The sequence below is a fragment of the Podarcis tiliguerta genome, assembly GCF_965153285.1.
Source record: "Podarcis tiliguerta genome assembly, chromosome: 1".
In the NCBI taxonomy this organism is placed as follows: domain Eukaryota; kingdom Metazoa; phylum Chordata; class Lepidosauria; order Squamata; family Lacertidae; genus Podarcis; species Podarcis tiliguerta.
Genome location: NC_139534.1, coordinates 53,102,753 through 53,126,532, shown reverse-complemented (window position 1 = coordinate 53,126,532; position 23,780 = coordinate 53,102,753). Strand labels below are relative to the sequence as shown.

The window sequence follows — 23,780 nt, the reverse complement described above, 5'->3', positions numbered from 1 at the left end:
TATATATATATATATATATATATATATGCAGATTTTGGTGTCCTCGGGTGTCTTCCCGTGTAAAAGTTGGGGTGTCTAGGCGACGTTTCGACGAGGTCTCACTCGTCATCTTCAGGCTGGTGCTTTCGGCTTCTTGTTACTGGAACAGAGCAGGATCTCAGTGTTTGAGTTCCTATAAATACTGTTGAGGAGGTGTGGTGTATAGCCTCCAATGTTCTGGGCAGAGAGGAGGTTCCCAGGTTAGTGTGCCTTTTCTTCTTTTGGTGGCACCTCCTGATGCTGCACCCCCCTGCAATCCCTACACAGATCTGGCTGGCACAGGCCACAAAACCACAGCTCGCCCCTATACACGAAGCCAAGCCAGAGCACAACCAAGTGCAGTACAGCCATCTTCTCAGAAAAACTCTTCACAAAGTTCAAGAGTTCAAGACACGAAGGCTTTAGCAACTAATCCACACCTAATGACCCACCTAAGTGGGATTCAGGAAATCACTCAAGAAATCACTCAAGATATCCCTCAAGTAATTAAGGAACAAAAGAAGAAAAGGCACACTAACCTGGGAACCTCCTCTCTGCCCAGAACATTGGAGGCTATACACCACACCTCCTCAACAGTATTTATAGGAACTCAAACACTGAGATCCTGCTCTGTTCCAGTAACAAGAAGCCGAAAGCACCAGCCTGAAGATGACGAGTGAGACCTCGTCGAAACGTCGCCTAGACACCCCAACTTTTACACGGGAAGACACCCGAGGACACCAAAATCTGCATTCCTGTACCCGTGAAAATCTACGAAAGCATATATATATATATATATATATGAATTTTCTCATTTAAACCATCTGTTTCTGCTACCACTGGTTTATTTTTTTACTGACAGAGCTTTTGAATAGCCTGTCACAGCAGAGAAATGGGTGTATGCAGGTCGTAGGACAGAAAACAACTAGTAAAGTTGGCTTCAAGGCATTGTAGGGCTCTCTGCATTGATGTGTTGTTTTCCAGGACATCACCATAGACTGGGTAATTGAGGCTTTGTAGCTTCCTGCCTAGTGCTGCTATCACCAGCTGAATGTAGCCTTTGCCACGGTGTGCTGGCATGGTGAAAGCATGGGTCAGGCACCCAAATTGATCCAGCAGGACCCAAGAGATAGGACATCCTCCAGCATCCAGAAGGCAACTACTAGGGAAGCAGTTGATTAGCCGAGTCAGATAGCAGAGACTCTGCTCATTGCCGCCTACACTCCAGGTCTCATTCAGCAGGGCAGCATGAGTGGTGTTGAGGGATGAGAGTTTCAGCTCTGATCCTGACCTGAAGAAGGAAAGAAAGGTTAAGGCCTACCTTCAGAAGTAACACTTAAGGCACAATGAACCAGCCAGCTCCAGCACCCAAGTGTCAAGCTTGAAGTCTGCAGATGGAGCTGGGATGCCCTGCAACCACCTGAAGGTTAACATGACAAAAGGTATAACTGAGCCCTCTGTGGCTTTCTTAGATCTACGAGCACATGGTGGTGCTTGTTTGATCTCTGGTCATGGAGAATGGGAGGCCCTAGCTAGTTTATTATTTATTAAATTTCTTCCCTACCGTTATTAGCGAGGGACCCAGTTTTTATGCTGACTTCCTTACTTGGGCTACATTTTCCCAAAATTAATTAAGAGGGAATGATGAGTGGCATTGTTATGAGACTATTAAATGCCACCAATGTCGTCTGTTCCTGTACTTGCTGCAACAGAGTTAAATCTTGAATATTTAGTACAGGCTTCCTCAAACTTGGCCCTCCGTTCTGCCCGGCCACTGAGGTCCAGCGCCGAGGGCCTTCTGGCGGTTCCCTCATTGCGAGAAGCCAAGCTACAGGGAACCAGGCAGAGGGCCTTCTCGGTAGTGGCGCCCGCCTTGTGGAACGGCCTCCCATCAGATGTCAAAGCGATAAATAACTACCTGACATTCAGAAGACATCTTAAGGCAGCCCTGTTCAGGGAAGTTTTTAATCTGGGATATTTTAGTGTATTTTTGGTTTCTATGGAAGCCGCCCAGAGTGGCTGGGGAAACCCAGGCAGATGGGCGGGGTACAAATAATAAAATATTATTATTATTATTATTATTACTACTACTACTACAATTCCCATCATCCCTGACCACTGGTCCTGCTAGCTAGGGATCATGGGAGTTGTAGACAAAAAGCATCTGGAGGGCCGAGTTTGAGGAAGCCTGATATAGTACCAGCAAAGATTTAGTACAGAGGAGCTCATTACCTTGTGTAGCTGCTATTAGCCCAGTGGACTCATAATAGTGTAAACTACAGCTATGCTTTTGGTAAGTTGATCCCACTCTGCAGATGAAATGTTTCAGGAATATTAACCCTATGAAAGCACAATCCTTTATTGTAATATTTATCAACAGTGATGTTACATTCTAACCTCACTGCCTGCCCAGTTGAATGTCCTCCCCTCCCCTTACCATTTTACAGAGGACTTCTCCAGTAGCCCGGATGAACCTTACTAAGTATCTGCCTTTTGTAAAGCCTACAAATACCGTATTTTTCGCTCTATAACATGCACCTGACCATAACACGCACGTCGTTTTTAGAGGAGGAAAACAAGGAAAAAAATATTTTAAATGAAACAGTGGATGTATGATTTTTATGGTTCATGTTGTGGCCACATATATGTGATCTGATGGTGAGTTTGGGGTAGCCCAATGCAAAAATCCTGAGGATCCATGTGGATCCGTGCTTTGTAACCACGTTTTAAGTGGGGAGGGAAGGAAAAGCACTCAAGGGACAAGGAGCACACGTGAGGTGTGTGGAGAAGGATGCTGCTAATAATGCAGGAGAGGGGTATAAGGGAAGAAGGCTCCTCTCCTCTCCTGCTTTGCTCCTTTAAAACAAGCAGGCTCTGCTTCTCTCCCTCCTCCCCGGCTCGGCTAGCTGAAAAGCTTTGCTGCTATTTAGCGAGCTAAGTGGGGAGGAGAGGGGGACAGAGAGCATGGTTGATTTAAAGGAGCCAACCAGACAGGAGCCGCTTACACCTGTGTAAGCGGCTCCTCTCCCGCTTTGCTGTTTCAAAGCGAGCCACGGAGGAGGGAAGGAAGGGGAACCATGGATCCTCTGCTCACGACTGCAGCAGACCCCCCCGCCATCCGTAGGCATTCGCTCCATAACACGCACAGACATTTCCCCTTACTTTCTAGGAGAAAAAAAGTGAGTGTTATGGAGAGAAAAATGTATGATTTACAGAGATACACAAACACTGGCTTACTAGCCAGCCATTGTTTGTGCTTGCTCCTAATCACCTTGCTTGTGTCCTTGGGCATTTGCAGAGTACCTGGGTAAAAAACAGGGATCATCTCTCATTTGAATTATGGGAAAAAATCAGAAATGTTGAGGAGTCTTTCTGCAGTTACAACTGCCAAGGTCCTTGTCCTTTCTTCCTGAAAAGATAACTCTGCCTAGCATAAGAGTCACCTCTTGGCTTTGAGTTTATTTCCTCTTGCACATATTTTCCCCTGTTACAGGTCTCCAGTGAGTGGGCACCATGCTCTAAATTACTAGTACATTGGCAAATGTCTCCGGCCTTCCTTGTATTGCTTGCTACCTGCAACCCCTGAGTCATAGAGTGTGACATACGTGGGTGTGGAAGAAGACAAATTCAAGGGTTTCTGCACAAGAAAAACCTGGGTTCGAGTCACCAGCTTTGCGGAGAAATGCTTGGCAGCTGCTAGGTTTTGAGATGTCTGATACACACCATCCTGCAGACCTGGGTGTGGAAAATGGTGAGGGGATTATTGAGGTGTTCAGAGGAGACGGGCAGAAGTCACAGAAGCATAGACCACAACTCTATATGATTATGGGAAAGGTAAAACAGTGATCACCTCAAGTAAACCTTGCTCTGACTAGCGAAGAGGATTTCAGCAGCACCAAAACTAAGATTTTCTTCCACAGATGCAGAGCAGGTTACAATAACACTTCTCTAAATATATATGCCAATGCTGAAACAGTTTAGAAAAGTACACACACACACTTAAAACTTGTGCATACAATATTCCTTTTTTAAGAATTCTAAATTAGTAACACTGGCACATGCACAGAACTGGATGTTGAGGTGTCTTACCCTGAAGTAAGAATTCTTGTTTCCAATCAATGGCATCAGAATCTTTCACCAATTTCTCATAGACATCCAGGTCCTTATAGAAAACTGCACAAGACTGGGTAAAATAGTTTCTTTCTGAAGGCACTTTCTAGGCAAATACAAGCAGGAAAGATGGGAAGAGGTCATTCCTTTGCACACACTAGCCCACCTAGGAGTCTTCATCTAAAGAGCAGGCGTAAAAAGCTTTAAAACAGGTGGTTAAGATTTTTTTTATCATAGCAAACCCTCTGCAAGACATAGGCAACCACAGAAAGCACACATCAGATTGCTCATCTGATCAGTGGCAAAAACCCCTCTTCAGATGATGGAGGTGCAATTTGCATCCAGCCTTAGATGATCAATCTCATTTTTTAATTTCTCCCCTCTTTTTGCTCCTGCTCCCAATATTGGGAAGGTCTTTTATCTGATCAGGCCTCTGGGTTGGGTGTTTGCCACCCTTGCTTTAAACCAATTAAGTGTTTTTCTTTTAACAGTTTTTCTGTTTTAGGGGGCTCAAATGACTCCCCCCACTAGCATATCTGATGTAGAGAACAGCATTTCCCTAGCATTCAGCAGACAATATTTCATTGCCAGGAAAATATGCCCCAGCTCATACCTCATTTATGAGTCTGCTGTGGAAAGTACTTGTGCAAAGGAGTTAGGCACCTGTTGGGGTGTTGTTGGCACCCTGGCAACAGAGAATTTCCTGCACCAGGAATGCTCCATCTCCCAATCCCATCTTCCCCACTATGACTCTTTGTATGTGGCTGTACTCTCCCTTGGGTAAACGTGTGCATCATCCCCCTTTAAAAATAATGGGGCAGACATGTTGCTGCTCCAGCAACAGTGCACCACACTGCTACACTACGAGAGCATAAGTACAAGTTATCAAGCTATCAGCACTAAATTGAGATTAAGGCTAACATGCAACATTATTGCTATTTGCTTCACTTTCTGCCAGACTGGGCAGGGAATTATGGCTTTGCCTGCCTCTGCCTTCTCTGTTCCCACTGGTAGTGCTTTCTTCGTCCTCACAATTCAAGCCCTTTGCTGATGCTACTCACAGAACCAAGACAAACATCCCTCTCTTGGATGTCCCATCACAGCAGTACCTCTCTCTGGAGCCGTGCAATGACCACTTGGAAGCTGGGCCAGGAATCTACCAGTATCTCCTGATGGAAAGCGTTGCCGTGACACACGTTCAGCACAGCCCCATGGACCTGGTGGGACAAGAGGGAGGGGGCACGGCACGGCCATTTCAGCTATCTTGACGTAACAGAAACAGGAGCATTAAAAGAATTCAGATGTGTTCCTGGTTTCTTTCAAATGTCGCCTGTCAGTTTTGTGGCCAGCCTTGCCGTTAAACCTTGTCAGTGGTCAGTTGATCCATGAGTCATGACATTGCCAACCCAACCTTACCTGCCATTTTCTGGAAAGCCCTTGTGCCCAGAGCACAGTTCCTTGATCTCCTGACATTTCCAGCTCTAAAGGATAAGAAAGAAACCACTACCCCCTTCCCTCAGATTCTTGGATTAAAGAGGTATCTGTCACAGACTGGGCTCCTGGTGGTGTTCACATTAAGCTTTGGGTTGGAATCATCATCCAAGCAGAGGTTCTGCATCTGCCTGGCAAAGAGCAGAGGCCATCTCACCTTTAGAGATTCGGGGAAGCAGCTCCTCAGCTCATTCTTCAGTACTCGAAGCTCATCCTTGTTGGCTAACACCAGCATCCTCAGAGTAGGCTGGGCCTCTAGATGCTCCAGAAATGAAGACAAAGACCAATGGTGCTTGGGGTGAAAGGATCTAACCTTCCCTTGTACTTCCCTTTCAGCAAAAATCTGCCATGGCAGAAAAAGCAACACACATTTTAATGATGCTGGGATGTAGAAGTTTGCTGGTCTCAGATTTACCTGGGTCATATGACTGGGTAAATGCCACAGAACACAGACAATGAGCTGTACAAAATGGCACTGCTGTGCCTCCTTTCACACCCCGATCTTAAAGGTGGACTCACCTGGGCACTTGGAAATTGGAGTAAGTGCATTCAAGGTTAGTAACAGCTTGATCAGTAACAGGGTTCTGTCTCAACAGAGTCAGGAGTTCCTGATGAATTCAAAGTCCAAGGCAAAATAACTTTTGACTAAGTCATCTTGGGACATCATCTAGCAAGCTAGCTTGTTCCTGAGGCCTTCCCCTTCATTTGTTTGAGAGAATCACCTGGAGCTACTTCAATGCAGGGGTGTAGCTAGCGGCTCCGGCACCCAGAGTGGCGGGGGCGCCACAGCAATCCACCCAGGGGGGTGGCCAGCATGTCCGTCTGGCAGACACCAGCCCCATGCTGCTGTTTCAGGCAGTGCAGGCTCCCAAGCCCCTGCGTCACTCCCAGGACAGATGTCTGGCTCAGGCACACTGCAGGCCAGGCCCCGCAGTAAGTGCTGCCGCCCACGGTGTGCCATTTTGTCACCGCCTCCGGGATGACACATGGGGCGGTTCGCACCCCCTTCCTATGCCCCTGCTTCTATATTAACCCACCTTTCTACAATACACCTATGCTCTGCTGGTAGCACCCTGCATCCAACTTTCCTGGATTTTGGAATAGAGAGTAAATCAAATGGCATCTTATTTTTCTAAACTCTCCCAAGTGCTCTCAAACAGAAGAAAGGAGGACAATGTATTAAGTGGAGGAAGGAAGCACCAGATCACTCTAGAGAAATTTCAGAATTCAAGTCTTTCATCGATTGCCTTTCATGTTAATTTACACTGGCATCTGTCACACAACATTCATGCAGGAATAACATTTCTGCAGGTGCGCTAGCATCGACGGCAGTGTTCAGTGTTTCCCAAATGCCAAGCACAGGACTTGGACTGCCCTTAGAGCTAGGGTCCTGGGCCTTTACTATCTGCACATGGTTGGGGCATGTGTGCATCAGCCAATGCGTCTTCTGCTTATCTCTCCATAACGAACGGCATCTGTCCCAATTCTCTCTTACTCAGCTGTTAAAGGTATAAGGTGCTTTTCCTGTGTGTCTGACAACCCTACACCAGTCAATAAAAGATTCTCGCTCCAGTGTGGACCCTTGGCACAATCAGATTTCTTTGTAACGGCAAAGCAAGACCCAGATATGCAGAAATCAACCTTGTTGAATATATCAAAAAGCAAAAGTATAACTTATCATATTAAAACCTAGCAGGAGAAGCAGCAGCTGTCAGTGCTAGAAAGGCAGCTTAGATCTGAACTAAAAACACCAAAATACTTAATCGTGGTGTGTGGAGCTCTGTAGTGCTCCCATCTCTTCCTTAATTGGGCACTTACCATCTGCAAAATGATATGAGGATGTTTCTGGATCCAGTTCTGGGGACCTTGCAAAAGGGAAAGGAAATATTTTCTTCAGCAGGGCCTCTTACCTGCCAGGTACAATGGAAAGGGCTAGAGTCCTCTTGTCAGTCTACTACACAGTCATCAGAGGCAGTTAGGGGCGAAGCGAGAAGGTGGAGAGTCCTCTGCCAGATTGTTCTCATGCAGCAGACAAATGATTCATTCCCACATTTTCTGAGCCCACAGGGGAAATGGTTCAACCTAGCTTGGAAACAGTTATCCTGTCCCTGTCAAACATGTATTTTTATTTATTTATTGGTTAATTATTAAAAAACACACACCCCTAACATCCTAGTTAAGGTGAAGGAGACTGTAAATAACAAAGCAGAAAAAACTGAAGCTGGAGAAATGGGAAATTCATGGCCAGCAGCCATCTAGGACAAACGAGGATCAGGACAAAATCAGAAAATGAACAAAACCTGCAAATGATGCAATGTAGGTGGGGGGTGTTCTCCAAAGGTCACACATGTTTAGCAAGGCCTTCTCAGAAGGACCCTTATTTACTTTAAAAAGTGCACAACAATATATTTGAATTATATCTATCCATCTATCTAGTGAAAATATCAGCCATGTGTGGATATATAGAAATAAAAAGATCAATTTTATACACAATCTTACTATAGTATGTAAAATGTAAATATGCAAAATTCTTACATAATTACATTTTGTCTTTAGTTCACTCACTTCCCATGATTTTTGTAATCACTGAGACACTCATAATTTAATCACCACCCTTTTATTTGCAATCTAGCTATCCTGAGGAAATTGACAAAGCCTAGGCACACGTACCTGGAAGTCATTTCCACTGAACTCAATGGAGCATATAGGATTGCATTGTAAAGATGCAATGCAAAGTGCAATTACTAGGGCAGAGCTTTCCAAACTTTTCATGTTGGTGACACAGTTTTTAGACATAAATGAACCCCTTTCCAGCCTCGGGAAGAGCATGGGGAGCATTAATGTGACACACCTACATGCTGCAGCCAACACACTAACCTGTCACGACAAACAGCTCCCTAAGCTGTCAAAAATGGTCTTCAAGGGTGTTAAGCATTGAAAAGAACTTCTGCATTAGCAAACCAATAGGAAGGAAAACTTATGTTGGGGAATGGGGAGAAATGCTTCTTCCTTTAGATTTTCTGTAATTAAGAGAGAAAGGGAATATTCGTGACCTAGAGCAGAAACAGGATTTGGCATTTCTTTTTACATGTAGCCCAGCATAGAATAATAGAATCAGAGTTAGAAGGGACCCCATGGATCATCTAGTCTATTGTTGTTGTTTAGTTGTTCAGTCGTGTCTGACTCTTTGTGACCCCATGGACCAGACCACTGCCTCCTGCAGCTTGGTCAAACTCATGTTGAGAACACTGTCCAACCATCTCATCCTCGTCCCCTTCTCCTTGTGCCCTCAATCTTTCTCAACATCAGGGTCTTTTCCAGGGAGTCTTCTCAGGAGGTGGCCAAAGTATTGGAGCCTCAGCTTCAGGATCTGTCCTAGTAAGAACTCAGGGCTGATTTCCTTAAGAATGGATAGTTTTGATCTTCTTGCAGTCCATGGGACTCTCAAGAGTCTCCTCCAGCACCACAATTCAAAAGCATCAATTCTTCAGCGATCAGCCTTCTTTATGGTCCAGCTCTCACTTCCATACATCGCTACTGGGAAAACCATCTAGTCTAGCCCCCTGCAATGCAGGAATATACCCTCATACCGAGATCATTCAAACCTGTAACCTTGGTATTAGCAGGTATCTCAGTATGTTGGATTTTGTGTGCAACGTTGCTCTGCTGTTCTATACTCACTGTAGGCAGTATTAACATTTTTTGTATTACAACAGCCGATTAGCAGTATGAAATGACTACTCCTACGTTGTCTGCAGACTCCGTAGCTCCTGTACGAAGGCAAGAAGCTCCCCCGCAGACTAGGGAGACGCAACAGGCACGTAAAGAAAAACGCGCAGGCGCAGACTGGACTCAGGCCGCTACTTGGGACAAGAGTTGAGAGCCCAGATCCGCGCAACGCAGCGCCGCCCGCCCCTCTGTTTACAATAAGTATAGCCGGCCGAGGCTCAGCCCGAGTCCTTCCGAAAGACTTCGGCTGCCGCCAGCCGCGTCCGAAGCCGGATACGGAAATAACCGACGACATCCGGCATCCGCCGAAGGGAGCTTCGGTGGCTCGTCCGTAGGCTACGGAGACGCACGAAGGTTGCCTCGAAGCAAAACTCGGGCGAGGAGCCATCATGGCGGACCAGGTCGCGCAGCTCCGGGCGGATGGCATCCAGAAGCGGTTGGTGCAGGAAGGCCGAGGGCCCCAACCAGATTACCAAGATGGTACCAAGGTGAGAAAGGACGGTTTCTCGGGGCTGAGGTAAATAACGGAACGGGGCCGGAGGAACGCGCATGCGCAAGCGAGTGGCGATGACGCACGAGGAGGCTAAAATACGCGTGCGCAGGGAAGATAGTGGGGTGCGGGGTTTGTGAGTTGAGCTCGTTACCCACGCTTTATTACATCCAGCATTTTGCTAACTCGAGGCTGATTTGTTCCTGCCTTCGAGATGGAGGGATTCTTCCCCCACCCCGCCCATAAATGTGCATTTTGCAAGCTGTGCTTCCAAGTCCACTTCGAATATGGGACGGGTTAATCCCGAGGGGGGGAAGGAAGTATGGGGGGGGGTCTTATTTATTTAATAAAATGTATACACTGCTTGGGGGACGCGGGTGGCGCTGTGGTCTAAACCACAGAGCCCAGGGCTTGCCGATCAGAAGGTCGGCGGTTCCCCAAAGCATCAATTGATACAAGAGGCCCTGCCCCAACCTTCAAAACAGGATCATATTTGCAGTGAGAACAGACTTGGTGCTTGTAAACTGAATATGTGCATTAAAATAGGATAAAGCCACATCTGTGCTACCAGTAAACACTTTACAGATTAATCTGCATAATTGGATAGTGAAGACACTTGCTTCTCCCAGTCGTGGTATGCCTGAGAGAACCTTTATTCCTTTAAGAAGGGCCATAGGTGAGTAGCAGATCAGGTGCTTTGTATTCAGGTTCTGCACCAGGCATCTTCAATTAAAAGGAACAGATAGGAAGGGAGAGGAAAGGGCCTCCTCTTCCCATGACCCTGTTGAGCAGCTGCTGGTAGTCAGAGCACGTAACCCTAAACTAGGGGGCACATAGTCTGATCTGCTATAAAGTGGCTTCCTGGGATAAAAGTCACCTAGGCCACCTTTAGCTAGTAGCAGATCTGTGTTTATAAGATGCTGAAGCCCCTTCCTCCATTTACATTTCCTAATGCAGTAACCCCCCCTTTATTCTCTGCCTGAGAAATTGGGGGACAGAGATATTTAAACAAGTTATTTTTATTTGCTGTATAATTCCCCTACAGCATCATGAATAACAGTTTCTTCTGGCTCAGTAGCTTGTGAGACCTGCTGCTCAATCCACCCACATAGCAGTATGGTATGGTGAGTGAGCTGGTACAGGCTTGTGTTTAAGTCGTAGCTATGGTTGGCCATGGGACGTGGGTGGCGCTGTGGGTAAAAACCTCAGCGCCTAGGGCTTGCCGATCGAAAGGTCGGCGGTTCAAATCCCCGCGGCGGGGTGCGCTCCTGTTGCTCGGTCCCAGCGCCTGCCAACCTAGGAGTTCGAAAGCACCTCCGGGTGCAAGTAGATAAATAAGGACCGCTTACTAGCGGGAAGGTAAACGGCATTTCCGTGTGCTGCGCTGGTGCCGGCTCGCCAGATGCGGCTTTGTCACGCTGGCCACGTGACCCGGAAGTGTCTCCGGACAGCGCTGGCCCCTGGCCTCTTAAGTGAGATGGGCGCACAACCCTAGAGTCTGGCAAGACTGGCCCGTACAGGCAGGGGTACCTTTACCTTTACCTTTTATGGTTGGCCAGGACTTGCATGTAGGTGAGTGAATGGGCTAGCAGAGGAGGGAATGGAGTGCTCTGTTCTTCTGCATCCAGCTTGGTACTGCAACTCTCCAGTCTTTCTTTGCCAGCTCCCAGCTGGCTACTAAACATTTTTGCAGGCTAGGTAACTTTTCTGGGCTTATTTAAAACCCTGGGCTAGGACTTTCTATATCTATTTGCCGGTTGATATGACCAGTTATTTAAATGGATGTTGAGAATCAAATGTGTATTTATTTAATGCTTCCCATATAAAATCCCAAAGTGATTTAGCAACATCCATATATGTGTGTGTATGTGTGTGTGTGTACATGTCAAGGACAGATGCAGACGGGGGTGGTGGTGGTGGAACTCCACTTGAAAAGCTTATTGTAGAAAATGAAGGTTATTTGATAGGCCCCGAAAAGATGAAAGAGTTGGTGCCTGCTTGATGCCATGAAAGGGAGCTTCATAGGGTAGGTACCACCATGTTAAAGGTCCAGTTCCTACAGTGCATGGAATGGATCAGCTAATAAGCTGAAATTTCTACAAACTCTGTTCTTAGCTTGATTGCACTAACTCTTTCACTTGTATACAGTAAGGGCAATGTACTGTGCTATTAGCTTTATTCATGGTATTATAAGTTGGTGTAATACCACGTCAGTTCCTTAATCCAACCACTCTGCTTCCCCTTCTCTTCAGGTGACCTTCCACTACCGCACACTGCTCTGCAGTCCGGACCAGCGAGTCTTGGATGACAGCCGTACCCGAGGGAAGCCCATGGAGCTCATCATTGGCAAGAAATTCAAGCTGCCCGTTTGGGAGACTATCCTGCACACCATGAGAGAGGGAGAGATGGCTGAGTTCTTGTGTGACACAAAGGTAATCCTTGTGGGATGAACAGCCTCATAGAATTGTTGAGTTGGAAGGGACCACGAGGGTCATCTAGTCCAATCCCCTGCAATGCAGGAAGTGGGGCTCAAACCCATGACCTTGGGATTAAGAGTCTCCTGCTCTACCAATCATAGAACCACCATTCTTAAGTCTTAATTAATGCATGAACGGGTTAATACCACAGAATAAGCTGTCCTGCCCAGGCTTAGTTAGATCACTTCCCCTTAGGTCATCAAGCCTATTGTTCTAATTTCCACATACATCTACCTGAGAAGCTCAGCATGGCTCTCACAAACCACTATTTTGAGTTCCTAGACCAATCATTTAGAAACTTTAACCACTTTGTAACTTAGCCAACTTTTAGTGTCTGTGCAACTTTATGAAGCCATTTGAAGTCAGTAAACCATTTTTAATTTACCCAATGTGTGGTCTTTTTCTATGTTAGGGGAGGAGGAAAACTTTGGAAGGAGCTTGGAAGGGTGTATTATGAAGGTCTAACAACTTATATTTCCACACTTTATTTTGCTGTATATTTTGCTATTTTAAATCTGCTAGGGTTCTCTCACTAAACAGTACTTGCCTCAGACTTGGATCTTGGCATCCAGGTACTCCTCTTTCTATATACCTGTTTTTAAGTTGAACCCAGAATCCCCACTTCTGCGGCAAGCTAGCTTGGTCTAGTGTGGGAAGTGGCTTAGACATACCAGGCCGGGAAAGGCCTCTTCCCTAACCCTGGCATCTGTAGTTTCCCTAACACATCCTTATGCTTTCTTGGTGCAGAATTGGAGTTTCCTTAGCTGCAGCTTTCAGGATTCTCCTTCCTCAACTCACAACTAAGTATTTGGATCTGGCACAGGTGATGGAATGCCAGATTTGTTCTTTTTGGAGAGACAATACACCATTTTGCACGTGCACAAAATTTTATCTCATATCTTTGGGGCTGATGGTATTCCCTGGGAGAGGTTCTTCTCTCCTAGCAAGAAGGACTATGCCTGATCTTTTCTTTCTTTCTCTCCAGCATGTGGTCTTGTACCCAATGGTGTCAAAGAGCTTGAGGAACATTGCGGCTGGGAAAGATCCACTGGAGGGACAACGGCATTGCTGTGGCATTGCTCAGATGCATGAGCATCACTCCCTGGGTTACCCAGACCTCGATGAGCTGCAGCAGAACCCCCAGCCCCTCATCTTTGCCATTGAGATGCTCAAGGTGAGGGGAAGGAAAGGTGAGGTCCTCTGGGACAGTCAGAATCAGGAGAGTGATGACTCTCTTGTGTATTTGAGAGTTTCTCCTGTATGTGGGTGTATGGATGTGCAAGAAGGGAGGAGAAAGCTGATTCCCAACAGATCTGTCTTGGTCTCCGCTTTTATTTTCTTGGGTAAGTACATGAGATGATTTTGCTAGCTTTTTAGAGGTACCACACAGGGATGAAGCAGCAGCTGCCTACTGAGAGCCCTCCTATTATCTCACCCCCCCCCCCCCCGTTTCATAAATCTCATCAAAGACTCTTTTTTTCCTTACCTGTACCCTGGGATGCGGAAGGCACACAGTCAGACGGGCTCTTACCGTGCTCACATTGCCCCCGCTATCTAACCCAGCCTGCTACCTTTGTGCCTCGCTTAGGTGGAAGTTCCTGGCACATACCGGCAAGATCCTTGGGCCATGTCCGATGACGAGAAAGTGAAGGCCGTGCCCCTGATCCACCAGGAAGGCAATGAGCTCTACAAGGAAGGCAAAGTGCAGGAGGCAGCTGCCAAGTACTACGATGCCATCGCTTGCCTCAAGAACCTGCAGATGAAGGTGAGGGAAGGCGCGTCTTCCTCACACCCTAGTGCAGCTTCACTTTTGTCTACACATTTGTGTTAAGAGGGTGGGTGTGTCAGCTCCGGATGTAGCAGGGATCCCACTTCCCTTGCGTCATGCTGCAGAGTCAGATGTGAGTTGTGGATTGATAAGCAGGGTTGGCACCGCATAAAGGGCAGCCCTTCTTCCTGCGCAGTTCCTCCCCTGTCTTTCATTCCATAAGGTCTGCTCTGATGGCAGGGCTTCCAGGAGGCCACTCCTTTTCAGTCAACAGGGCCCTTGGTTGTGCTGCCCAGCCATCATGGCACTTCTGTTCTCATATGTAGGGGAACCTTTGAAATCCTCCAGCTGTGCCTCATGCTCTTTTCCTTGTCCTGTACCCCAGGAGCAGCCCGGATCCCCAGACTGGATCCAGCTGGACCAACAAATCACCCCTTTGCTGCTGAATTACTGCCAGTGTAAGCTGTTGAATGAGGAGTATTACGAGGTGCTGGATCACTGCTCCTCTATTCTCAACAAGTATGAAGGTAAGGCATTTTGCTGGCCACACCATGCCCTAGTGGGGAATGGGAAGCAGCTCTGAAAATAGGGAGTTGTGGGATTTGATTAATCTAACTTTGTGTTGCAAGGGACTGCATGTGGGGCAGAGGCAACCTACTGTGGTTTTAGAGAGCCAGCGTGGTATAGTGGTTAACGTGTTGGACTAGGACCTGGGAGACCAGGGTGCACATCTCTCAGACATGAAGCTCACTGGGTGACCTTGTGCTATGCTAGTCACTGTCTCCTAGCCTATCCAACCTCACAGGGTTGTGAAGATAAAATGAGAAGGGGAGAACCCTGGTGCACCACCTGGGGGATAGGTGTGATATGTGTCATTTTAAATAAATAAGAGAGTCCTTGCATGTAACTGGGGTTGAGGGGGGAGCTTTGTATTGTGCCCTGGTTGAAAGTGGAATAGACCACTGGGTGGGCCTGGTCAGAGTGTACAGAGCCTGCCTGCATTACTCAGGTGCTGGCTCTCCCCGCAGATAACGTCAAAGCCTACTTCAAGCGAGCCAAGGCCCATGCTGCTGTTTGGAATGCAACCGAAGCGCAGGCTGACTTTGCCAAGGTCTTGCAGCTGGATCCGTCGTTGGGCCCTGTGGTTGCCCGGGAGCTGCGTAGCCTGGAGACCCGCTTACGTCAGAAAGAAGACGAGGACAAGATCCGTTTCAAAGGCATATTCTCTCAGTAGCCACGATGCCGCCTGCTGCTGTCCCACTCGGGACAGCTGAGGCTTTGCTGTCGGCGCTCTAGGGCCAGGCAGCACCAATGGACCATGAGACTCCTTGGCTCAGGGCTAGTGCGGCCCTCCCCTTTGCACAGATATTGGGGAAGCCGCCCTTTCTTGTCAGCAAAGTATGTTGCCTCTGTGCAAATAGCAGTATTTGCCAAAGGGAAGAGGGAGAGGGAAGGGAAGGCTTTCTGATTTCCCAGGCCAAAGAGGAATGTGTCTGCCAGATTAGGTGTGAGCCTCTTATGTTATCCCTCCAAGTGACCCTTTACCCTGTTCCATTGCACACAGTGCCTTTTCCTGTGTTGCTCATGAAGAGAGAAACTTAGCTTGTGTGAGAGCTGCCAGGAGATACTGTGAGGTATGCTTTGTGTTGTGGGCCAAGGCTGAATGGGCCATTTATGATGAGAGTTGCATGAAGGTGATCAGTTCTCCCTTTGAGTGCCATTCCTCCTTGCCATGCCCTCTGTGTGCAGTAGTGCATGTGTTTGCGCTTGTACTCAGTCCATCCTGGCTAGTGTGCAGGTTATAAGGAGAGGTTGCCCTTTTCTGGCTCCTGGCTGTGTGGGATGATGCCTCAGGATCCAAATACATCTCCCTTTGTGAGGGAACCTTACGTGGTGTATTGCTGAGTAAGAAGGAACCAAACCGTTGGATGCTCCGTCCAGCAGGTCTTTTTAAAGGAAAAAGAGAGACTGCACCTACTGCATTGTGGTTGTTGTGTTGGAAACCCTTGGCTTCTTTAGATAAAGTGTGTTGTGGTGTGATAGGTCAACCATAGACATGCGGTGCCCTGTGCTGCTTTGCAATCTAGGAGGCTCTGCCGAATGCCAGCTTCCCTGTTACTTGATGTAATGGCTGCTGTCAACATTCCTTGTTGTTCCTGGTGCTTTGTAGCTGGTTGGAGGAAGAGGCAGTTTCAAAACATTTTCTGCTAAAATGAAGAACTCTTCGTTTATTTGGGCCTTTAGTACATGACTGAGAGAGAGGAGTCTTGTGCATATTGTTTCTTGATGCCTCCAGTAGCAAATATTCCAAACTGATGCAGTACAGCAACAGGCCTCAGTCCGTCCTTCTCTGAGAGGTAGGGCTTGGGAGCAAATAGCAAAAGGTGAGGCCAGCCAACCAGCCCTGCTAGAATGTATATATTTGAGCAATATACTGTGCAGCATATTCTGAAACTCCGAGGGTGACTGTTGCCACCTTCTGAAATGTTTAAGCCACATCAAGTGGCACAGGTAATTGTTGGCACCAGTGATTTACCTAAGGCCAAGGGCACAAGAGGACGGCAGTGCCTCATAAGCACCAACTTTCCCTGTGAGTATAGCAGCAGCCAACAGTAAGGGGATCATGTCAAAGGCTCAGAGAGTTTTTCCCTTCCTTCTGTGTAGGAAAAGATGATGGGTGGGCATGCCGTCATAAGCAGCTTTTTCCCTTTAATTATTTCAGAAACTGAATCAAAGACAGTCAGATTCACTGAAAGACTTAGGATGCAAAGAACACTTGTTCAGGGTGTTTTTCCGTGAGGAAGGATCTTTGCCCCAACCCACCAAGGTTATTTGCTTGTTAGAATGGGTTTTGTGCTTGGATTGCCAATCTTGGGTACAGAATCAGTGGAGTTCATACCTGAGCAATATCAGGACAATGGGCTCTTATAATGCCTTGAATCTCTGTTGTATGGTGAGTGTGATTGCAGTCTTTGCCTGGACTGTGAAACTGGCCCTAAAAGAGGGAGATACCATTTACCTACCCAGTTCAAATTGGATTACTTGTGTTCCTACCAAATACATCTACAGAGCCAATAATAATGTATTTTAATTTTTTTTACATCTTCCCAGTTACCTTTCCTTGCAAATCAGTTTATTTTCTTTTGTTGGTCTGTGCTGTCTCTCTTCAGTATACATCTGTACACAGTGCAGACCCCCCTCCAGACTGTTTTCAGCACCAGTGTGCATAGCACGGTCTGTATAGCTGGATTAAAAACTGTAGCTGTCAAGGTGTCCCATGGGGAAAAGGCACCTTGCTTTTTCAAAGTACTGTGTGCCTGTACTCTCCAACTTCTACTCCAGAGGGCAGCCCATTGTTGTCCTGATATTACATGCACTTGCAGAGAAAATGGGAGATCATCCAAACACCATACCAAATCAAAATTGAAATGTCATGAACCAAGCAGAAAGGAACACTTTGTTCATCCTTCTGCGGCTTTAAAATTTGCTACCCAGTGTATATTTAGCCTAGCACATGCCCCTAGGGATAAAGTGGGTGAATAGAGAATGTGGGATCGAACGCCACAGTTGGCACAATCTATTATTTCTGTGCGGCTCCCATTCAGTTCAGCGGCTCTTGCACTGAGGAACTTGGCAGTAGATTGTGCTCAGTAATGGTCGTCTAAATAACCACCAGTAGAATTCAGAGTTGTACAATAAAGTTTCCTCTCTACCACAAAGTACTGCAAGAAAATGTTTTTGCTTATGTTTTTTAATGGTTAGATTATTGTATGTTACCTGTCTTTGAGCTACAAAGGTTGTACTGCTTTTTTCTGGACCATATCTATATTTGGAGCAGGTAGGGCTTTGTTGGTCAGCTTTGAGTCTCATGCTACACCTATCAAAGTCTCTGTACTGCTAGTGCAAATCAGTCGCAGAAGGCAAGCCTGGCTAACACAAAATCTTTGGGAAATAATTTTTAAAAATCATCATTGTGTTTCTATATTGCAGGTTCAAGTGTATGGTATTTGTTTATATAAAAATTAAACATATTCAAAAGCAATTTGGTGACAGTTCTGGCATCTTTGGGTCCTGGTGGAAACTAGAAAAGAAGCCAGAGGATTAAAAACTGGCGTGTTTAGTCTAGACCCCCGTTTACCTCTGAATCGCCGTCAATAAGGAAAATTGCAACTTTTTCTTCCAAGAATGAAAACAAGTAATTTGCTATAAAGGAAAGTTGAAACATCTGTATACCTACTCTCCTGTTCGAGGGCTTGAGCAAGGAGTTGGCTCAGGAAATCAACACAGGCACAGCCTTGTAAGTAAAATTATTGTACCCTGTTCAGTTGACTTTCTGTAGCCTAATCCCTCCCCTCAGTGATGGGATAGAAATTTTATAAAGCAGCCCAGGAAGGAATAGAGCACTTCTGAAATGTGAAAAGCTTTAGCTGGATACCCATAAGCAGGTTTTTCTGTTCAATTATTATTATTTTTTGGTCGTCTGTTACTAATAATTGACAGAACTTACTGTTGTGAAAGTTTACATCTGCTTGCACAACAGGACTTCCACCTTGTTTTCCTCACCTCTGCAGCCCCTATGGTTCCTAAGATTGTGGGAAGACTGCAGGGGGAAGGAGAGGAAGGTGGAGTTCCGCTATGCAAGTTCATTCCACCCATGCATGGACTGTTACAAACAATCCAAGGAATTTGAAAAAAATAAAAAATGGGAAAGAATTCTACAAAAAAATGTCTTGTGAGCCTGTGAGTGAGGTACTGAAACAAAGAAAAACAATTTCAATCCAATAATTTATTAAACTTCCATCTTGTAAAGCCAGTTACAAATTAAACAAACAAAAAGAGCAGAAGGAAATCTGCAATAGAATTAATGGAAGTTATACTTCTAATTGGGTTTAAGCTGCCTGCAGCAACCCATGAGCCAGGACAGAGCAGTAATTCAGGGCTAAGGACTGGGGAGCAGGAAAGTGTACTAAGAAGGTTCTAGTATGTATCAGACCAAACAGGGAATATTAAGTTCACTAGTCGTCTTTGTTCCACTCTGCAACCTGGTGAGGGCCAAAACAAAGAGGTAAGAACTCTTAATGTGACTCAGTCTGGTGTCTTAAGGCAATGTTTCTCTTTCAAAACTACAGAATGGTGAGACAGTCTGTCCAGCCTTGCTGATGTAACTACATAACATGCACAGGATATTTGGGTGGGCACCTTACAGGAGAAAAGAGGTGGCTGCTAAACCCTGAACTGTGGCTTTTGTGTTTTTGCTTCAATAAAAAAGAAAGCAATTATAATTACATCACTGGATGGCTTCTTCAGACAGGTGTGACTTACTTTATTTGCATTCCCAGGGACAAAGGGATGGGAGTGTGGAAACGAGATCCCTGATTGGACAATCCTTTGTAGAGGAAAAGTTCCAGATTCTTTGGGTTTTACTGAGTGGGCTGGACAAGAGATTTGAAATTCAACCTTGGTAGGTCAGAGCAGATTGGCAGCTTGATTTGCCTAGCTGAAAAAGAAAGTGGAAAACCCCAAAATAGCCTGGAATAGGGAAAAATGCTGCCTTTGTGCTTAGACAGGAAGGCATAGTTGAATATAATTCCCCTCAAATTACACAAACGTAGAAATGGATAGTAGACAAAGAATTCAGGATCCTGAGAATCTTGGCTGTATTTTTCTTTTAAAAAAATTAAGTCCCTAGCCCCATAGGCTATGAAAAGATGCTTACAAATATCTGGGTAATGGCCAAAGATGTCTCAGAAGGCAGGAGGTGGGCAGAGTAAGATTTGAACCCTTTGGGGACTGGACTTCAATACTTTATCCACCTCTTTATCCCTTTCCTACTGCTAGCAGAAGCAGGATAAAGAGACATATTTTGCATTAACTGCCTTTTATCTGTCATCTGCCAACCCACTGCAAGCTAGTGTCGTTGGAGGGCTTATGTACATGGCTTTTGTAAGCAACCACAATGGACCAATGTGGCACTTAGCCTAGTGGAAACTTGTTGGTCTTCAGGTGGATGAACCCCTCCATAAGCTCCAGCTAGAACAGCCCATGGACAGGGATGAAGGAAAGTGTAGCCCAGGAATATCTGGAGGGCCACAGATTCCCCATGCCTCCCCTAGGGCTTCAGCAGCTTACAGGATAAACCCATTTTTCCCAGGTTGACATGCTGGAGGTCTTCAGGAGAGAATGGAGCAAGTCCTCCGACAGGTGGGGATTCAGAGATGTACAGCCAACTCATCTGACTCCTCCCCGTGCCCTGATCCTTCCCTACCTCATCAAGCACAGATGATTCCTTCAGCCTTCTGTGTTCTCAGTTACCTTGACTCTAGTTGGTTTTTCTCTCTGCCGCCTTCGCAGCCAGCTCCCTCCTCTTACCTTCTCAAAATCCATCATTTAGTCTGTTTTACTATCTGTAGCCTCCCAAGGCTTTGTGTGGCATAAAAACTAGCCTATAGAAAAGGATAAGGAATAAAAGCAGCCCAAACTCCAGGAAGGAAGGGAAAGCAGCATCAAAGTGATTAGGGAAAAGGGACTGTTCTCCTTGCAACTGGATACACGTAGATCTATCCACAAATCTCACCCCCTGGACTCATCAGAGAAATGGGTTTTTTTATACTACCAAGTGGCAAACTCTCCAAACATGCACCATGAGAAATAGCTCCTCTCCAAAGGGCTTGGAAGAACAGCACCAAAAGAAATATGTGTCGTTTTACACACAGCTGGTGGTTTCCATAAGGATCCTGCTTCGAGTCACAAGCCTCTGTGAGGATCTCCGCTAACATCAAACAGAGTGGTGGCCTTTTAATAATTGAAAACTCTATGATTTGGAAGTAATTAAACCTTAAACCTCTGGGGATGGTAATACTGATAACACAACACAACCCGCCCCGCCCCCCACGCAGCAGAGAGGCTCCCAATACTATGTTCAGTAGTAGCAGCTCATCCCTGAGCGAACATCAGCCCCCCAAAGGGTTAATTTATCTTTACCATTGGAGAGCCTGGCTGCCAAATTAACTGGAGCCTCTATCTCTTGCGCATGCGGGAATCTTGCTTGGTGCATTACAGCACAACATTGAGACTCCCCACCCACCCACCCGCCTTTCTGCTGCTTTTATTGCACAAAATATTTCCGCGCCTCCATCTCTTCAAGAAAGGTAGCCACATTTGCTTCTGGTGGTCTCACTTTGCATCTGCAGTAAGGTCTTTACTCCAAGAGTGAGGCCAGAGGGGGCCTGGCCTCCAGCTGCCTTGAGTAGCTAGCCAGAGTAGTCGGGGTTGTGGTTTTGGTTAAAGAGCAAGCCCTACAGCTGTGGGTGCTCAGCATCAGTCCCTTTTTCTTTCTCTCAAAGCAAAGGAAAAAAGGGAGATGTTTTTTCCTTCTTACGAAAAAGGATTTTTGCTACAAATCTGGCTGGAACACAGTGTGTATCTTTCCTCAAGGGCTCAGTGCAGCGCCACAGGCCTCATCACCTCGTCCAGATACTCGCACGACTGTCCAGGCTGGTGGCCGATTTGATGCTACAACATTTCTTCACAATCATGTTGATGTAGGCTTTCATGATTTTAATGATCTCTCCCACCTAATAAGATAAGAGGGGACAGTCAGGATCACTTAACGCACTGAGCAGTTATATAGCAGCAATTTCTGATGGTGGCCCGAAGCCAATGGAATATAACTGGAACAGGGACTTGCAAAGGGTCTTCTGTATCCCCTTGCTTTCTCCCAACCCCTACTGCTACTATCACTTTGGGAAACGCAAGAAAGAAGCCTGCATTTCTTTGGCTGTGCACAGCTGTTCCCTAAGCAGAATTCAACCCCCGCTTGCACATGGGGTTTAAATTCCGCTTAAGGAACACGCACAGGCAGCCCCAAAAATCTGTCAAATGCAGGCGTCTTCCTTGCTCCCCCCACCCTCCTTTGCTCAGGGAACGGGAGGTAGACATGCTTTGCCAGCTTTGTGACTGGCGATTCCTAAGCACCACCCACCTGTCAAATCTGACCCATGTGGCCAATCTGGGGAGCTAAAAGGGTTCCCCACCCCTGCAACATACTTTAAAAAGGAAGCCTTTCGGCTTATGCTTTTTGCCCACCCAATCCTGCCTCAGCACAAAAGTGCTTGTGGTCACTCACAAAACAGGCTAACTTGGTGTTCCATGAAACATACCTGGGGGGTTTCAAAGTACATCTCTCTCTCATCCACTGTCAGCTTGAAGGTATTGGGCTGGGGAGCCCCAAAGAAGACAATGTGCTCATACTGGAACGTTTCTAGGGGTTTGGGGTCTCCCCGTTTGTACACCGACACATTCTCTGTGCTGACACTAAGCCAGAGATCATTGGGAAAGCCACCTTCCTTACACTGCAGGAAAGAAACAAGAAGAGTTAGCAAAGGGAAGGTGTTGCTTGGGGGGGAAAGCATGCAGTGGACGACTGAACCGAAGATTGAAAGCTCCTGGTCAAAAACCAATCCTCTCCCCCCCCCCCCCGCATCCAATGAAACCCCAGAGTAATTAGTAAAGATTCCCACCTCAAGCAAATAATTAAAAAATGGTGTCAAAGTAAGATCCAAAATATTTATTTATTTCGATTTCTACTTCATTCTTTAATGGGATCTGCCAAATGAAACAGGCTTGGTAGCCAATATTTATTTATTGTGTTTACATCCTGCCATTCCAGACAGTTCAGGTCTGACTACTCTGTTCTCCTGCTTTCCTGTTTTATTCTCCAAACAATGCTGTGAGGTAATTTAACTGTGGCTGAGCCAGGATTTGAACCTGGGTGTCCTCCCTCCTAGCCCAATGCTCTTCAGCAATTCGTCGATTAGCTTGCACCTCAATTCCCTCCCCCACAATCCTCAATCTGTAATAGTGGGGGTAATAAAATGGAACCATATTTGAAGGTTCTTATGAAGTGCAACTGAGATAATAAACATAATCCTCCTGTAGCATCTTTCAAAAGAAGAAGGATTAATACTGAGGCTTCTTGTGTGTCTCTCACCTCCACATCAAAGACAGTGGAGCCGTAGCCCGACCATTCCTTCATGATGTTCATGTAGGCCACCATGGCTTGCTGCTGGAGCAGCCCCTGCAGTTTGCACCACTTTTCTGTTATGCTGGCCCGAGCTGCCGACAGCTCCTCTTTCACCCACATCTCCATCATCTGCTCCTCTTCCACCTTTTGCTTCTTCACTGAGCCCGCCTTAAAGCTGCGCTTCAGAGTGCCCTCCAGGAAGCTGGTCCGCCTTTTCTCCAGAGCATGGCTGCTGGGACCGCTACTCTTCATGGACTGCAGGATTTTGGACTTCAGCCTCTTCACTGGATAGATGTTGTCCAGGGACCAGGAGATTTTGGAAATATCCCCATAGAGGTACTGCAGCCTCAGAGCAGCCAAGTGCTGCAGTGTCTCCTCTGGACCAGGGAAATGGCCGTCAATGAGACTTTCATGAGCCTGTGAATAGCAGAAGGAGCAATTTTATTCGTGGGTTTATAAATGTTGTTACTTGCTATTTTATTGTTCTTTGAAACTTTGGGATTTTAATACTGTACATTGGTATGTTGTAACCAACCTTGGGAGGTAGATACACTAAAAAGCAGGCAAATAACTAGCTAACTAAAATACGTTTTTTTTCCAAAGGCTGTTTGCTTCAAGAGACCATCCCAATGCCTATGCTTACCCCTTTGGAGTTATAATTAAGTTATGCATATT

At 46.3% G+C, this 23,780-nt stretch overlaps 3 protein-coding genes across 13 annotated transcripts in view; 1 reads left to right on the top strand and 2 right to left on the bottom strand.

The window, feature by feature from the left end:
• Window positions 1-803: 803 nt before the first annotated feature.
• Window positions 804-9,321, bottom strand: LOC310680132 (glycine N-acyltransferase-like protein 3). Of its 8 annotated transcripts, none has more exons than XM_083446400.1 (6): window positions 9,232-9,321; window positions 5,777-8,639; window positions 5,238-5,345; window positions 4,108-4,234; window positions 3,624-3,753; window positions 804-1,309 (listed from the first exon to the last, which is right to left on the bottom strand). In XM_083446400.1, the coding sequence occupies exons 2-6, from the start codon at window positions 6,041-6,043 to the stop codon at window positions 898-900; spliced, it is 1,044 nt and encodes a 347-aa protein (XP_083302526.1). In that variant the 5' UTR covers window positions 6,044-8,639; window positions 9,232-9,321; the 3' UTR covers window positions 804-897. The 8 variants fall into 8 exon arrangements, with proteins under 8 accessions (XP_083302526.1, XP_083302528.1, XP_083302527.1 ...); XM_083446402.1 differs by having other exon boundaries at window positions 5,777-5,962; window positions 7,438-9,299; XM_083446401.1 differs by lacking the exon at window positions 9,232-9,321 and having other exon boundaries at window positions 5,777-5,962; window positions 6,139-8,824.
• Window positions 9,322-9,655: 334 nt separating this feature from the next.
• On the top strand, window positions 9,656-18,125 carry AIP (AHR interacting HSP90 co-chaperone). Of its 2 annotated transcripts, none has more exons than XM_083446475.1 (6): window positions 9,656-11,018; window positions 11,398-12,270; window positions 13,301-13,489; window positions 13,904-14,080; window positions 14,469-14,610; window positions 15,112-18,125. In XM_083446475.1, the coding sequence occupies exons 2-6, from the start codon at window positions 12,169-12,171 to the stop codon at window positions 15,315-15,317; spliced, it is 816 nt and encodes a 271-aa protein (XP_083302601.1). In that variant the 5' UTR covers window positions 9,656-11,018; window positions 11,398-12,168; the 3' UTR covers window positions 15,318-18,125. The 2 variants fall into 2 exon arrangements, with proteins under 2 accessions (XP_083302601.1, XP_083302600.1); XM_083446474.1 differs by having other exon boundaries at window positions 9,708-9,836; window positions 12,091-12,270.
• Window positions 18,126-18,854: 729 nt separating this feature from the next.
• Window positions 18,855-23,780, bottom strand: part of LOC310680070 (unconventional myosin-X-like) — a 77,742-nt gene continuing 72,816 nt past the window's right edge. For all 3 annotated transcript variants that reach the window (XM_083446291.1, XM_083446290.1, XM_083446292.1), the window contains 3 exons: window positions 23,073-23,522; window positions 22,243-22,434; window positions 18,855-21,657 (listed from right to left, as the gene is read on the bottom strand). In XM_083446291.1, coding sequence (XP_083302417.1) covers window positions 21,544-21,657; window positions 22,243-22,434; window positions 23,073-23,522 — 756 coding nt within the window. In that variant the 3' untranslated portion in view covers window positions 18,855-21,543. The remainder of the gene's footprint in view (window positions 21,658-22,242; window positions 22,435-23,072; window positions 23,523-23,780) is intronic.